Source organism: Oncorhynchus tshawytscha, linkage group LG21 (assembly GCF_018296145.1).
Source record: "Oncorhynchus tshawytscha isolate Ot180627B linkage group LG21, Otsh_v2.0, whole genome shotgun sequence".
Taxonomy (NCBI): Eukaryota; Metazoa; Chordata; class Actinopteri; order Salmoniformes; family Salmonidae; genus Oncorhynchus; species Oncorhynchus tshawytscha.
Window position 1 is genome coordinate 26,269,772 of NC_056449.1, and position 17,592 is coordinate 26,287,363.

Genomic DNA, 17,592 nt, shown 5'->3' on the forward strand with positions numbered 1-17,592 from the left:
ACAATGCAATGTATTTCACTCTCAGAAAAGGACCAGGCAGTGTAACAGTATGTGGCATTAACATAATCGTATGCAGTTAACCCCAATAGGTGTATTCAAATCAAATGTTATTTGTCACGTGCGCTGAATGCAACAGGTGCAAATAGGTGCAAATAGAATGCAAATAGACCTTACCATGGAATCTTAATCAACAATGCAGAGGTTTTTTTTTATTAAGAAAATATTTGCAACAAAAACAATGTAACACAATAAAATAACAATAATGAGTCTAGATACAGGGGGTACCGGTACTGAGTCAATGTACCGGGGAACGGGCTAGTCGAGGTAATTGAGGTAACATGTACATGTAGGTAGGGGTAAACTGACATAGATAATAAACATTGAGTAGCCGCAGCGTAAAAAAAGGGGGTCAATGCAAATAGTCCGTGTAGCCATTTGATGAACTGTTTAGGTAGTCTTATGGCTTGGGGGTTGAAGCTGTTAACCCATCAGAGTCAAAGCCGGGGGCGGGGGCGTTCTACGAATCTACTGTATATGGAATTGTTTTAAGAAGGTTATACCAAGGATCATTTTGCTATTTGATTTTAATTTATAAGACCCCTTGAGATATTTAAAAAATATAGAACAAATTGAGACAACCAGTCAGGATGCTGTCAATGATGCAGCTGTAGAACTTTTTGAGGACCTGAGGACCCATGCCAAATGTTTTCAGTCTCTTGAGGGGGAATATGCGTTGTCGTGCCCTCTTCACGACTGTCTTGGTGTGTTTGGACCATGATAGCTTGTTAGTAATGTTTATACCAAGGAACTTGAAGCTCTATTGACCCCAATCCAAGTCATAATGCCTTCTTAACACAATCTGTGGTTTTGCCCTGAGATGAGTTCATTTGATTAATATTCCTCAGGGTAAGAAGAGACAACATTTTGGGAAAATTACATTGTGATGCTTTCCTATATTGAATTCCCACTCCCAGGTCGGAATTCAATGTGTCCGCGGGTTGTTGACAATGCAGCTTTAAAGGCATTTTCAGATTCAGCCAACATATGCAGCGTTTGCCATGAATGAGATTTCTATGAAGGGGGGAACATTGTCCTTAAAAGCAACATTGTCGACAACCACTGGTCAGACTGAATCGTGGTCTTTATTGTCTGCAGTTCAGCAGAAGCATTCAAAAACTCTAGAATAAATACAATTAAAAGACATGGCCTTGCAGCTCCCAAGCATTAAACTCTGACCTTTCTGACTGATCTCCTAGTGACTTGAGTCTGAGACTCCCTCTGAGTACACTACAGAACATGGAGGCTGCTGAGGGTAGGGCTGCTCATAATAATGGCTGGAATGGAGTGAATGGACTGGTATCCAACACATGAACCATTCTATTCACTACATTCTAGCCATTATTATGAGCTGTCCTCCCCTCAATAGCCTCCATTGCTGACCACCCTCCAACAACACATCAATCTCCCTAACTACAGTATCTCTCAGTGTGGGTAAAGCCAATTGCACAAGCCAGACACTTCTTTCCCTGCTTTTCACAACCACCACAACCACCACCACCACTCCTTCCCCACTTCATCAGACACTCAGTTGCTGTCAGTGCAAGACTGGTCTGCAGGACCTGAAGTGCCGTTTAATTTCAAACCCGTCATTAGACCGTTCATTTACTCCCTTCCTTCCCGGAGCCAATATTTACCATTCAGATAGCTGCTGCTTTTCCCTGCATAAAGCTCTGTTCTGCAGCGGCCCAGGGAGAGAGATAACAGTGATTCCGGCCCTCTCTCTCTCTCTCTCTCTTTCTGTCTCTCTCCTCAGGGAGACACTCAGGACGAGTAAATCTCTCCAGTACAGCAACGATAAACCAGGGATGTCCAGACTAAAAGAGCAAAACACGGAGAGAGAGAAAGAGATAGAAAGAGGGTGTGGGGTGTTTAGGAAGGAGATTAAGAGTGTGAAGCTGGAAGAGAGGGGCACTGGAGGAGAGAGGTACTGTAGACAAAGATGAATTAGAGCAAACATACTGTAAGTGAACAAGTACAGATTTAGGTTCTTAATTTGACCACCCTATTGCAGAAGGACGTTCCTGTAATGCAGAAAATGTCAAACTTGTAGTGTATGAGGTTTAAAAAGGCATATGAAGTTTGTCAATTCCACTTAGAAATTTCAGACTTGATTTTCCCTTACAAAAATGTATCAACCCCTAAAAAAAAGCCCATTAATTATAATTCACATTTCCTGTTGCTGCAGGATTATTTTCCTGCAGTAGGAAACTGTCTCAAATTAAGATCCTACATCTGTAGAATAAATGGTCAATTTTTAAAAATGCACTGAGTTCAAAACATTAGGAGCACTTGCTCTTTCCATGACATAGATTGACCAGGTGAAAGCTATGATCCCTTATTGATGGCACCTCTTAAATCCACTTCAATCAGCGTAGATGAAAAGGAGGAGACGGGTTAAATACGGATTTTTAAGCCTTGAGACATGGATTGTGTATGTGTGCCATTTAGAAGATGAATGGGCAAGATAAAAGATCTAAGTGCTTTTGAACGGGGTATGGTAGTAGGTGCCAGGCACACCGGTTTGAGTGTATCAAGAACTGCAATGCAGCTGGGTTTTTCACACACAACAGATTCCCATGTATATTGAGAATGTTCTACCACCCAAAGGATATCCAGCCAACATCCAGCATTGGAGTCAACATGGGCCAGCATCCCTGTGGAACACTTTTGACACTGTGTAGAGTCCATGCCCTGGCGAATTGAGGCTGTTCTCAGGGCAAACTCAATATTAGGAAGTTATTTTGTACACTCAGTGTACATCCTCCACTATGACCACATCTACACTGATTATGATCTATAATTAGATGTTATGTTATGATTGTACAAGTTTGGAATTTCTTTGAATACAATGCATGGTAATGATGTGAATGTGTTCATTTCAGACAATTCTCATACATACAGAACTGCAAAAGAAGACAAACACAGTTTTATTGAATGTCTTTTATTGTAAAGCTATAAGGAAGGATAATTACAAGATATTGTTTCTTTGATTTGCTCAGCAAAAATAAAAGACCACATTTATTGTTCAAACATGCAGATACTGATCTTAACATAATAAAACTAATTAGGCTAAAAACGAACATAGAACCAGATTTCCTCAAAGCCACTATTTTGCAATAAAGATCAAATAAAAATAAAAATGAAACCGAGTAAAAAGCCGATGGCCAGTGAGTAGTTACAGAAGAGGTTTTAGACAGAGTCAGCATCCTCACCATTTCTGCACAAACCTGACCACTCACACCCTAACATACCCTATTGGGAAAAATATCTTACAATTTAGACTTGTTGTTGGATTTCACAATGTTTTTTTTTCTTAATTTAAAAAAAAGCTACACTTGCATGTACATAAAACTGTACCAGAAAACAAGGCATCACAAGCATGTTTCCTATATATATTGTATATAACCAACAATTAGGCTACAAAGTTTGACTTTCTATAAAGACATAATTTAGCGGCAGCTGATTATTCCTGTTTTCTTCTTCTCATTTCGAAAGCTCACCCGACCTTTTGGGACTAGTTACCTTGAGGGGAGCGAGTTTCACTTTCTTCAGCTTTTGGGGTAAGAAAGGGATGAGGAACCCAATAACTGAATAACTCTACATGGCACAAAGTGAGATAGTTTAAAAATGAGCTGTTTTCTCAATAAGCATCATCTGCTTTGTTTCAGTTCCTTTAAACTGATTTTGTGATTGTTTATTCAAACTTATGACAGTTACGTTTCCCATGTCATAGCGTTTTGTGTGTTTCATTGCATTGTGCGTATGTTAGAGTTATGCTGTCATTAAGCACCCATCATTAAGGGGAAACAGGAAACGTAGAACACAGTCTGCCTTGTGGAAATGCAGGACATATTTTACAAAGCCAAAAATCCAATGCCTCTGGTAAAAATAGCAAATACCATTTATATGTATATGTTTATAGCTGTGTTGTTTTTATTCTATTAATAAAACAACGTCGACAACAACAAAAATGTATATATTTATAAAATTGGCTTTTTCATGCTCTACTAAATCTCCTCATCAGGAACAACCAGCACCGACCTATTTCTTTGACCAGCCCCAGTTGATATTTGCACCTTGATTCACTGTGTATTGTTTGTTCTGCTGGTATGATTTGACACCATAATGTGATGTGATTGGAGCTTCAACATAATTGATAGACCTTGGAGGTGGGCTTCGGATTGAACTGCCCACCCCAGTGATGTCGTTATAATGGTGGGGTCCTACAAATGAGGGCTCAATGCCACTCCGCATACCATTGACTGAGCCATTTTCAAAACACACACCTAAAAGTCACACACTGGAAAGCAAAGTGATTTCAATTAGCACTCTAAACTCATTCTAGGTTGCTTTAATGAATACTTAGGAATCAAGATATATAGACCAACAAGGGAATCCCTTGATAACATTACAAGTACTGATCTACATTCCATTTTCTATTCACTATAATTAATATCCAACCATATTTATGAGCACACCCAATTCTCTGAATCTGTAAAATAGTCTCTTAAAAGCAAACGAGGTGGAATTATCATCATGATGAGGATTTGAACATTACTGAGCACAAAAACACAAAAGGGATGTGAAAAAAATGTGCCAAATAATATGCCTTGTCATCCATGTTACGCCTGTCTGCACTGACTGCATTCCATGTTTCACGGACCAGTTACTGTATAAGCCGATCCGTTGAGGTAAAGAGTTCTACATGCTTCATGAATTAAGGAATACAATTGAATAAAATGCACACACAAAGCAATAAACCAACCAAATCAACACAGGCATGCTTTGCCTCAGCATAAAATAGGATGCTGCTGCAGTGGTGCTATACACACGTGCACACTCTCTCATACGCATGCACGCGCACACACGCACACAGTCTTCTCCTGCCCGTATCTGTGACAGCTCCTCTCTAGGGATAAACTCCAGGTGATTCCCCTTGGAGAGAGTGAGAGTTTGTGAGACTGTCAGAAGAGTCCATAGAGCTTAGGTGGAGCCATCTTTTTACAGTATGCAGGCAGCACCTCTAAAGCTGCAAATACAGAAAAAACACCTGTGTGCTACATACAAGCGCGTGCACACACACACACACACACACACACACACACACACACACACACACACACACACACACACACACACACACACACACACACACACACACACACACACACACATGCTCTCCTCATCCCCTCTCAAATTTCACTGTGTGTTCACATTGAGCCTCAAAGGTTAAAGGAAAGCAAATAGCATCGCATCTCAAAGGTCAGCTTCTCCGCACCACCACAAAAAGCTGGGGTTAATTGGTGCCACATGACCTACCCCCTTCACAAATCATTTACTCTCACTCCATCTCTATCTCCATCTCCCTCCCCATTTGTTGTTCAAGGACCCCTCCTCCCCGCAGCCCTCTTCCCCGTCAGCCCTCTGTATATCAGCTATGTCAACTCAGGAGATGGAGCTCAGAAGGGCTTAGAGTCTATCCCTCCGGCACTGAAGGTCCTGATCAGTCCATGGGTGGGCAAGGGAGGTTACCAGGGAACTAGAGGCCCTGTCGGGGAGAACCAGGGGACTAGAGGCCCTGTCAGGGAGAACCAGGGGACAAGAGGACCTGTAAGGGAGAACCAGGGGACAAGAGGCCCTATCAGGGTAAACCAGGGAACTAAAGGCCCTGTCAGGGAGAACCAGGGGACTAGAGGCCCTGTCAGGGAGAACCAGGGTACTAGAGGCCCTGTCTGGGAGAACCAGGGATCTAAAGACCCTCTCAGGGAGAACCAGGGGACTAGAGGCCCTGTCAGGGAGAACCAGGGGACTAGAGGCCCTGTCAGGGAGAACCAGGGGACTAGAGGCCCTGTCTGGGAGAACCAGGGGACTAGAGGCCCTGTCTGGGAGAACCAGGGGACTAGAGGCCCTGTCAGGGAGAACCAGGGGACTAGAGGCCCTGTCTAGGAGAACCAGGGATCTAAAGGCCCTTTCAGGGAGAACCAGGGGACTAGAGGCCCTGTCAGCGAGAACCAGGGTATTAGAGGCCCTGTCAGGGAGAACCAGGGTATTAGAGGCCCTGTCAGGGAGAACCAGGAGACTAGAGGCCCTGTCTAGGAGAACCAGGGGACTAGAGGCCCTGTCAGGGAGAAAAATGCGTGTTTGCTGTGAAGGAACACCACAGGAGAAACCAGTGACTTAATATCGGACCAGTGTTTGATCTATAAATGATCAAACAAGGACATGAAATCAACATTGAGATATACTTTGAATGAACAGTTACTTGAGGTCCAAGATCCTAGCTGTTACTGTGTATGGACCTTCCTGTGGAGAGGTCATTGGGAGGATTTGGTTGAACATTACTTTGTGTTCATTAGAATGAGTGATGATGAAAATTGTATTCATTAATTAATGTAATATATTGTACAATGTTGACATAGCCCAGTAGAACTGAAATACAGTTGATTTCAAGCAGATTCAATGCTGTCCACCGTTCCTTTCGTGCCTTATTTGTTCTTGTAGCCTATCCCTTTATTATGTGGCTTTAAATAAAATACGTGCTTTTTCAAAAGTCACAGGGATTGATTGTCACCATGATAGACCTATGACTGAGATTTTTAAATGATGCATTATTTACAATGGTTAACCATTTAGTCACATGTAAATCATGTTATACATTGAAGCACGCACAATCAAGTCAGCCATGGACTTGTGAACTGTAATTCAAAGCATACTAGAAATGCATACAAAAAAAATGCAGTCTACGGTCAGACACAGGAACATAAGATACACATACTAGCTTGACCTTGTGACCTTAGCTTTTTGATGCCATGACCCTTAAATGACCCCACCTGAATCATGTTTTGTAGCCATAACAACAACAATGTCTCTTTGAGTGTATCCTGCGGTGGTGTTTATGTTGTGCAAGAGCTCCAGCTGTAGTGTTAGTAGTCTGGAGGTCTTTTTCACACTCTCTTTTTTCTCCTCAATGCGTTTTCATTAGTCCAATCATGGCTGATGCTCATTGCCACAGGTGAAATCCCCATTACTGTCAGCAGTTATTATTATGAGACTCCAAATTAACTTCCAAACCGCCAGGACACCCTGCTCGGTTTTGAGTTGTGGAAATGATCACTGCTAATGAACGATGCCTCCAGGCTCAATTAGAGCAATGCCTCTGCATGGCGGGGTTAGTGGGGTTAGCGCGCTAGTGTATAGGAGAGCTGTGAATCCTCCCCAACTCTCCAACTACTACCACCGTCACACCACAGGACCAGGACAGACTTTACCTCACACCCACAGCAGGTCTCTAACAGCCGTGCTACAGTGGGGAACTGACTTGGAACAGAAGGTGATAAATACCATCAGTTTTCACAAAGATGACTACTAAATTGTCAAACTTAGAAACTAGAGATTGCAATATATGGGAGTTAGAGTTATGGAGTATGTGCACCATGGAACGATACACCTTAACAAAAGCAATCTGTTTCTTGTTGCTCTCCAACTGGATACCTGGTGTGAATTGATCCTTCGGTGAGACCTCAATCAAAGAGTTTGAGATTTGGGTGGCGAGGGACTGAAAATGCACAGCAGTAGACATTGACATCCACTTCAGCCAACACATTTAACACCAGCACCATTTTTTTCTGAAGTGTTTTTCTTTTGTCCAAGATCATAGTAAAGATGAGGAATACAAAGTCACAAATGTGTACTGTAGCTTCACATGTTCAGTGATGTGTCAAAGGTTATAAATCCTCCCAGTGTTACACTTGGTATTGTCAACCGGTGCATCATGGATAACACAACTAACCAACAAAGGTTCCACATCACTGTGAGATCTTAACGACAATGACTCAACAAGGTACAGCTCTTATTGAAGCTCTATACAGCCAAAGGAAAATAATCTAATAAAATGCTTAAAGTCTAACTCATGTCCATTGTATTTACAGCTCTGTACATTGATAAAGACCTCTTGGTTGTGAAAAATGTTTTGAGGACTTTAATGTCTTATGTTGAGCAAAGGATGGCAAAATTACCAGTCAGCTGTGTCCTCTTGAGTAGGAGCAGGACTTGCCTGACGACTCAAACTGAATTCTTCCACGGCTCTATAGTTCGCTACATACTTCAGTCTGAGACTGCCATCATTGAAGTTGTTTGTGGTGTCGACTAAAATGAGGGGTGGTGTAGAAAACATAGTAATCAGTGATTGGATCATCTCTAACCAATCAGAGTATCAAAGCCAATGTCGAATTTTCAAACTGCCGCTTTACCCACGTGTTCCGGCTCTGTCCCAACCCATTGGTTTCTGGTACCAATCAGCTAGAGTACTTTTTTCCTCTTCTAGAAATCGTTGCGCAAGATACTCGGATCATGACTCATTGCGGAGAAGAAACTAACATCCGTGGGTGTGGTGTAGCATTTTGCAGGAGCAAGGAGTTTGGGTAGTCAGGCAAGAGAAACACCGCTCTAATTCTAGTTATAAACTGGGTGGTTCCAGCCATGAATGCTGATTGGCTGACAGCCGTGGTATATGAGACCGTATACCATGGGTACATTTATTGTACTGATCTAATTACTTTAGTAACCAGTTTATAATAGCAATAAGGCACCTCAGGGGTTTGTGGCATATGGCCAAAATACCACGGCAAATGGCTGTATCCAGGCACTCTGCAGTGTGTTGTGCGTAATAACAGCCCTTAGCCGTGGCATATTGGCCATATACCACACCACCTCGTGCCTTATTGCTTATTAATTGGAGGTCCCAGAGTTGAGACCGACACTCACTTCTAAAAAAAAAAAAAAAAAAAGGAAACAAAACAGAAAACCAAAAGAACACCTAAAATAGATGTCCATACACTGTATATTCATGTGTCTATTTTACAAGAACACTTTTCTACCCTCATTGTTTTCAGTTCCAACGGAACTCCAACGGAAATTCATTGTAAAAAAAAAATAACTTGAACACGCAATCATAACTAAATAGTCTCCAATTAACTTATCACAATGTTTAAATGATAGTGTAGTTTACATTCTGTCAGTAGCATTTGCACTCGCCAAGTATCTTCTTTGTTTGGCTTGGACCGATTTGTACTCTTTATTTAATTCATTGGAGGTTTTGTGGATTCTAAAGCCTCATACGGTGGGAGGTGGTTATAAAAAGGAGGGTGGTGGTGGTGCTATGGCACTTCTCAGACGACACAGCAGCTAGGCACAGGGGCAGTGAGGGGGTAGGCCTGAGGGCATGGGGTCAGGAACAGTGGGCATATGGGTAAGGGTGAAGGTGGTGGGGTGGTGGCCACATCATCGCCCTCACAGGTAAATCTCTCTCTTGGAGCCCTGGTTGGTGGGTGTGGTGGCGGAATGGTACTCGGCTGCCTGGCTCAGGGGGATCTCCTCGCAGCCTTTGCCGGAGTCGCTGCCCCCGGAGAAGGCACTGCTGTAAGGGGGCAGGAAGCGGATGTTAGCCACCTTGGAGCCTCCGCTGCCACCTCCAGCACTCCCACGCTCGTCTGCCATGGGCTTGGGACTGCCGTTGGCCATGAGGTGGTCCTGCCCCTCACTCTCCAGGTAAGGCACGAAGGTGGAGAGCTTGGGGGCGTTCTTGGTGGAGCTCTTACGATTGGGGGAGGGCTGGCCAGGCATCCAGCAGGCGTCGGAGTGGCCGAACTCGGTACACTCATGGGTGCAGTTCCCAGTCATGGCCACATCAGGCAGAGGCCTGAGATCTGCAGACAGAAAGGGTATCGGAGTTAGTATAAGACAGCAAATGAGGAGGACACATAATAAAAAGGATGAGTCTTGGACAGTAGAGTTAGATGAGCACATGTGATAGCAGAAAACACATTTATAATCAGTTTTAATCATCTTATTATGAAGGATAGCAATGAAAAGAAATGGCAGAACATATTGTGAAATGGGACAACAGAGCCAACCAGTGTGGACTAATCCACCAACATACTGTGTTTAACCAGTCCAGCATAGAACTGTTCAAATAAAATCTAAATAAAATAAAATGTAATTTGTCACATTCTTCATAGAATAACAGTGAAATGCTTACTTATGGGCACTTCCCAAAAATGCAGAGAGAAAGAAAATTGAGAAATAATAGAAAAGTAATAACACGTAATAATAAAAGTATTAATAAATACACAATGAGTAATGTATAACTTGAGTAATGTATAACTTAGCTATATACACAGGGTACCAGAACAGAGTCGATGTGTAGGGGTACGAGGCAGTTGAGGTAGATACAGTATGTACATATAGGTAGGGATACAGTGTCTAGGCAACAGGATAGCAGCAGCATTTGTGAAAAAAAGAGTCATGGTAGCTATTTGGTTAACTATTTAACTAATAGTCTATGACTTGGCTGGCTGGAGTCTGACAATGTTTAAACCCTTCCTCTGACCTCTGGTAAAGAGGTCCTAGATGACAGGGAGCTCGGCCCCAGTGATGTAATAGGCCATACACACTACCTTCTGTAGTGGTCGATGTCAAGCAGCTGCCATACCAAGCAGTGATGCAGCCAGTCAAGATGCTCTCAGTGGTGCAGCTGTAGAACATTTTGAGGATCTGAGGGCCCATGCCAAGTCTTTTCAGCCTCCTGATGGGGGAGAGGTGTTGTTGTGCCCTCTTCATGACTGTGCTGGTGTGTGTGGACCATGACAGATGCTTTGTGATGTGAACACTGAGGAACGTGAAGCTCTCGACCTGCTCTACTACAGCCTAGTCGATGTAAATGGGGGCATGCTCGGCCCTCCATTTCCTGTAGTCCAAGATCAGCTCATTTGTCTTACTGACATTGAGGGAGAGGTTGTTGTCCTGGCACCACACTGCCAAGTCTCTGACCTTCCGATAGGCTGTCTCATTGTCGTCGGTGATCAGGCCTACCACCATCGTGTCGTCAGCAAACTTAATGATGGTGTTGGAGTCGTGCGCGGCCTCGCAGTCGTGGGTGAACAGGGAGGTTCAGGAAGCAATTCATTGTTTTAGTTTCACAACGAGACAACTCATAATACTTAAATAAGAAAACTCATAATACGCTAGATAAAAATCTAATATTCAGAGTTACAGTGCAAAAAACTGCCAAGAACATTGCCTAATTTGATGTTTAACAGAGATGCAGCAATATGATGTTTAACAGAGATGCAGCAATATGATGTTTAACAGAGATGCAACCACATACCAGATAGTGGGTGTTGAGTGTGAAACAAGATTAAGGACATTTTAAGAAAAACACGCTCAAGGTTGACTAAAAGGGGATTATGTCGCGCAGTCAATTAAGGCGGAGTCAACAACACCACTACTGCTTTTTCACATAGAACAAATGGCATAATGAATGTTAATATAACACACAGACACCGCCTCTGCTACGGCTGTGTCACATTTAAAAAATCACAGCTTAATGGAAAAAGGTCAGCATCCCCGAGCGGAAATATCAATGCCTATGCAGAAAGTAACCTTTCTTCTGTGCGTGACATTAGATTATTATTTGATACTGCGGGGCGAGATGGGAGGGGGGAACAGGCTGTTCAGTTCTCTGGGGGAAGCGATTATTTCCCAAACTGCCTCTGCTTCATGCATAATTGAAATTCATTGCCCCTGTATTAAAGGAGCTACAGTGGGCTTTTCCTTACTTTTTGGGGGGAGGAGGGTATATGCTTTCGCATCCTTAGCTAGGTTTTGAGAATGCTGAGTAGTGACTGTGTGCATTACTCCAAAATCTCACACTACGGTGGATTTTTGGGCTTCATAATGCTTACCCATTTCTCATGCAAAGCAAGGCACTTGGGAAAATACGGTTTGTGTAGCTAGATGTATGCCAGAAAAACAATGCAGTTTTGGTTGTTTTCAAAATGCTTTTTTTCTGCCTCTCTTCAACAGGTGGCCTACTAATGGTTAAGGTTAGGATTGGGGAGGGGAATCTAATCCTAGACCTGTACCTAAGAGAAACATCACCTAATCCCAGAGTAGTATTAAATTCTACAGCCTGAGATATTTAAGGAATAGTAAAAATAAAAAAGACCAATCAGATCATGCCCCTACGTTCGAGAAGTGCTAATCAGACAATTTAGTGAAGGCCCAGAGGGTCATGTTGCTCATAATCAAAAGCAGGAATTAATTGGCTTTTGTTTGAGGTTGAACTAATTGGCCGGCGTGGTGGGAGGAAATGGTTGGGCGGGGTGAGAAAGGGTAGTAAGGGTCCCTTGGTATGCTTAGGGAAGCTAAGATCATTGAAGGGTTCTCTAATAAGACCTTCCACTATTAAACATGGAGGTCATCAGTCCTAATTTAAAACTCACTTCATGAAAGATAATATGAGCTTTGGCGTCGAGTAACCAGCAGTGTTGTCAGTGAACATTTTGTTGAAATCATCAGTTTTGGAGGAGTAATTGAACCCCTGTTTTAGAAACTTCCTACACACACTGAGACACACACTGAGACACACACACACACTCTTCTGTGTCGATAAGGCCCAGTTGGCATGTTATCAAGGGAACTCCATATTCAACTGTCTCTAATAGAAAAGATTGTTCCTGCTGAACCTTCATCTAAGAGCCTTATCTTCATTTCCAGAGTTCCAGTTAACCCCCGGGACCCTCTCAAGCCATCTACGAGGGCCCCAAGAGAAGTCTCCTCTCAGCGCTCCATACACACTCGTCTGCCTCGGTCCCACTTCTCTGTCCAAACTAATTAGATTCCAAAGTCCCTGCTCTGGAAGATGTCGGCGTAATAAAATGGAAATAATTTCCAGATGAGTATCTGACATTTTACGCTGTCGACCAGAGTAAAGAAAGGAGACATATTGGGCTCCCCCTCTTTCTGTGAGATATGCTAACAAGGAAATTCCTATCCTCCACTCCGTTCTCCTCACCTTGGTTCGATCCAATGTACATAGAGAAACTATTCATTTTTCTTTACAAAATGGTCATATGTGTAATTACCTTGAAGTCCAAATGTGTTCTTTACAGTTTAAAGAGGGAACGAGGGAGCCAGCAACTTTGTTCGATAAAAGTCTATGTTTAGGGCCCATCCCTATTCATATGATTGCACACATATAGACCAGCATGCAAGCACTCACATATAACCATGCAAACAACTACATGGTGTCGACAGACATTGCAGCTCTGTTTCTAGCTCATAAACAACTTTGCAGTATTTTGTTTTTGTGTGTGTTATTTCTTACATTATTAGTCCAGAACATTGTTCGCGTTATTACATACAGCCAACATTTGGGGGATATCAGAGTGGCAGTTGCTCACCAGCATTACTACCAGAAATAAAACTTTCCCAAATTGGATCCCTTGTTCGTACCCCCCAGCGCAATTTAAATGATCCCAGAGGCTGCTCCAAGATGCTGCCAGCAGAGAAGAGGTATTCGAGTGGACTTCTAGTTTGACTCAGGAGGTGTGCACAACATCCACTGCTTCAGAGTATATTACTCGCTAATGTTCGGTCCCTGGACAATAAAGTAGATGAGCTCAGGGCAAGGATCTCCTGTTTCACGGAATTATGGCTCTCTCCGGATATACTGTCCCTGTCCATACAGTCAGCTGGGTTCTCAGTGCATCGCGCAGACAGGAATAAAGAATTATTTGGGAAGAAGAAAGGCGGTGGTGTCACGCCTTGGTCTTAGTATTTTGTGTTTTCTTTCTTTATTTGGTCAGGCCAGGGTGTGACATGGGTTTATGTTGTGGTGTGTTTTTGTATTGGGGTTTTAGTAGGTATTGGGATTGTGGCTAGGTAGGGTTGTCTAGGAAAGTCTATGGCTGCCTGAGGCGGTTCTCAATCAGAGTCAGGTGATTATCGTTGTCTCTGATTGAGAACCATATTTAGGTAGCCTGGGTTTCACTGTGTGTTTGTGGGTGATTGTTCCTGTCTCTGTGTTAGTTGTCACCAGACAGGCTGTAAAGGTTTTCACATTCCGTTTGTTGTTTTGTATTGTTCGTATTCATCGTCATTAAAGATGTCTCGATTTAACCACGCTGCATTTTGGTCCGACTCTCCTTTCACCCGAAGAAAACCGTAACAGAATCACCCACCACACCAGGACCAAGCAGCGTGGTGACAGGCAGCGGCAGCAGGAGCTACGAAGTTTAGAGTATACGACTTGGGAGGAAATAGACAGGTGGGCGGTCGACCCAGAGAGAGTGCCGGAGCCCGCCTGGGATTCGCTGGAGCAGTGCGAAGAGGGCTATAGGAGAATGGAGTTGAAGAGAAAAGCACGGCGGCGCAGAAGGAAGCCCGAGAGTCAGCCCAAAAAATTTCTTGGGGGGCTCAGGGAGAGTGTGGCAGAGTCAGGGTTCAGGCCTGAGCCAACTCCCCCTGTTTATCGTGAGGAGCAGCGATCACAGGACTTCTGGACTTGGGAGGAGATATTGGACGGAAAAGGACCCTGGGCACAGCCTGGAGAATATCGCCGCCCCAAAGAAGAACTGGAGGCGGCGAAAGCGGAGAGGCGCTGGGATGAAGAGGCAGCATGGCGACGCGGATGGAAGCCCGCGAGTCAGCCCCATAAATTTATTGGGGGGGTGGGCTCAGGGAGAGTGTGGCAGAGTCAGGGTTCAGACCTGAGCCAAGTCCCCCTGTTTATCGTGAGGAGCCAAGGAGGAGACCAGAACCAGAGCCGGTGTTGGAGGTGAGTGAAGCAGAGACTGTGAAGGAGTTAATGGGGAAAGTGGAGGAGAGAGTTATGAGGGAGTTGCTAGTTTGGTGCTTTAGGTATGATATTCGTCCGACGGAGCGTGTCGGGGATTTGATGGCACCTGGGTCAGCGCTCCATACTCGTCCTGAGGTGCGTGTTAGTCGGCTGGTGAAGAGTGTGCCAGCCTCACGCACTAGGCCTCCTGTGTACCTACCTAGCCTTGCACGTCCTGTGCCAGTCCTGCTCTCAGGCTCTCCAGTACACCTTCACGGTCCGGTCCATCCTGTGCCACCTTCACACACCAGTCCTCCGGTGGCAGCTCCTCGCACCAGGCTTCATGTGCGTGTCCTCAGCCCAGTACCACCAGTGCCAGCACCACACACCAGGCCTTCAGTGCGCCTCGCCTGTTTAGCGCTGCCAGAGCCTTCCTCCTCTCCAGCGCTGCCGGGGTCTCCCGCCTGTCTAGCGCTATCAGAGCCTTCCTCCTCTACAGCGCTGCCAGAGTCTCCCGCCTGTTTAGCGCTGCCGGAGCCTTCCTTCTCTCCAGCGCTGCCGGAGTCTCCTGCCTGTTCAACGCAGCCAGAGCTGCTAATCTGCATGGAGAAGCCAGAGCTGCCAGTCTGCATGGAGCAGCCAGAGCTGCCAGTCTGCATGGAGAAGCCAGAGCTTCCAGTCTGCATGGAGAAGCCAGAGCTGCCAGTCTGCATGGAGAAGCCAGAGCTGCCAGTCTGCATGGAGCAGCCAGAGCTTCCAGTCTGCATGGAGAAGCCAGAGCTGTCAGTCTGCATGGAGCAGGCAGAGCTTCCAGTCTACATGGAGCAGCCAGAGCTGCCAGTCTGCATGGAGCAGCCAGAGCTGCCAGTCTGCATGGAGCAGCCAGAACTGCCAGTCTGCATGGAGCAGCCAGAGCTGCCAGTCTGCATGGAGCAGCCAGAGCTGCCAGTCTGCATGGAGCAGCCAGAGCTGCCAGTCTGCATGGAGCAGCCAGAGCGCCAGTCTGCATGGAGCAGCCAGAGCAGCCAGAGCCACCAGTCAGCCAGGATCCGCCAGTCAGCCATGATCTTCCAGATCCACCAGTCAGCCAGGATCTTCCAGATCCTCCAGTCAGCCAGGATTCGCCAGTCAGACAGGATCTGCCAGAACCACCAGCTAGCCAGGATCTGCCAGAGCCTACTACCTGCCTGAGCTTTCTCTCAGTACTGGGCTTCCTCTCAGTACTGGGCTTCCTCTTAGTACTGGGCTTCCCCTCAGTGCTGAGCTTCCCCTCAGTGCTGAGCTTCCCCTCAATGCTGAGCTTCCCCTCAGTCCCGAGCTTCCCCTCAGTCCCGAGCTTCCCCTCAGTCCAGTGGGGTCCTTGGTGAGGGTTATTAGGCCAAGGTTGGCGGCGAGGGTCGCCAATCAAAGGACGCGTTACAGGGGGACTAAGACTTGGTTGGAGTGGGGTCCACGTCCCGAGCCGGAGCCGCCACCGTGGACAGATGCCCACCCGGACCCTCCCCTATGGGTTTAGGTGTGCGGCCGGGAGTCCGCACCTTGGGGGGGTTCTGTCACGCCTTGGTCTTAGTATTTTCTTTATTTATTTGGTCAGGCCAGGGTGTGACATGGGTTTATGTTGTGGTGTGTTTTTGTATTGGGATTTTAGTAGGTATTGGGATTGTGGCTGAGTAGGGTTGTCTAGGAAAGTCTATGGCTGCCTGAGGCGGTTCTCAATCAGAGTCAGGTGATTATCGTTGTCTCTGATTGAGAACCATATTTAGGTAGCCCGGGTTTCACTGTGTGTTTGTGGGTGATTGTTCCTGTCTCTTTGTTTAGTTGTCACCAGACAGGCTGTATAGGTTTTCACATTCTGTTTGTTGTTTTGTATTGTTCGTATTCATCGTCATTAAAGATGTCTCGATTTAACCACGCTGCATTTTGGTCCGACTCTCCTTCGACGGAAGAAAACCGTAACAGGTGGTGCATGTTTCATGATTAACTACTCATGGTGTGATTGTGATAATGTAGAGGAACTCAAGTCCTTTTGTTCACCCAAACTAGAATACCTCACAATCAAATGCTGACCGTATTACCTCCCAAGTGAATTCTCTTTGGTTACAGTCACAGCCATGTATATTCCCCCCTAAGCCGATACCACGACAGCCCTCAAGGAACTACACTGGAAATCACATATCCTGAGACCGCATGTATTGTAGTTGGGGATTTTAACAAAGCAAATTTGAGGAAAATGCTACCGAAGTTATATCAACACATTGCCTGTAGTACTCACGCTTAAAAAACTCTCAAACATTGTTACTCTCTTTTCCAAGGATGGCTACAAGGCCCTCCTCCGCCCTCCCTTTGGCAAATCATATCACGACTCCCTTCCTATAGGCAGAAACTCAAAACAGGAAGTACCTGTGCTAAGGTCTATTCAATAGTGGTCTGACCAATCAGAATCCATGCTTCAAGATGGTTTTGATCACGCTGATTGGGATATGTTCTGAGTTGCCTCTGAGAATAACATTGACTTATAAATGGACACTGACTGAGTTCATCAGGAAGTGTTTAGGGGATGTTGTTACCACTGTGACTATTAAAACCTACCCAAACCAAAAATAATGGATAATAGATGGCAGAATTCATGCAAAACGGAAATCTCAAACCACAGCATTTTACCCCAACAAGGTGACTGGGAGTATGGTAAAGCAATCAAACAGGCAAAATGTCAGTACAGAGACAAAGTGGAGTAACAATTCAACGGCTTAGACACAAGACGTAAGTGGCAGGGTCTACAAACAATCCCGGATTGCAAAGGGAAAACTAGCCACGTCGCAGAAACTGAAGTATTGCTCCCAGACAAGCTAAACACCGACGAGACCCGCTCCCAAGGACTGTGGGCTCTCGTTTTCCATGGCCGACGTGAGTAAGAC

At 45.0% G+C, this 17,592-nt stretch overlaps 1 protein-coding gene across 2 annotated transcripts in view; it reads right to left on the bottom strand.

Moving 5' to 3' along the window:
* Positions 1-2,985: 2,985 nt before the first annotated feature.
* Positions 2,986-17,592, bottom strand: part of LOC112221132 (protocadherin-1) — a 395,340-nt gene continuing 380,733 nt past the window's right edge. For both annotated transcript variants that reach the window (XM_042303245.1, XM_042303246.1), the window contains exon 5: positions 2,986-9,764. In XM_042303245.1, coding sequence (XP_042159179.1) covers positions 9,349-9,764 — 416 coding nt within the window. In that variant the 3' untranslated portion in view covers positions 2,986-9,348. The remainder of the gene's footprint in view (positions 9,765-17,592) is intronic.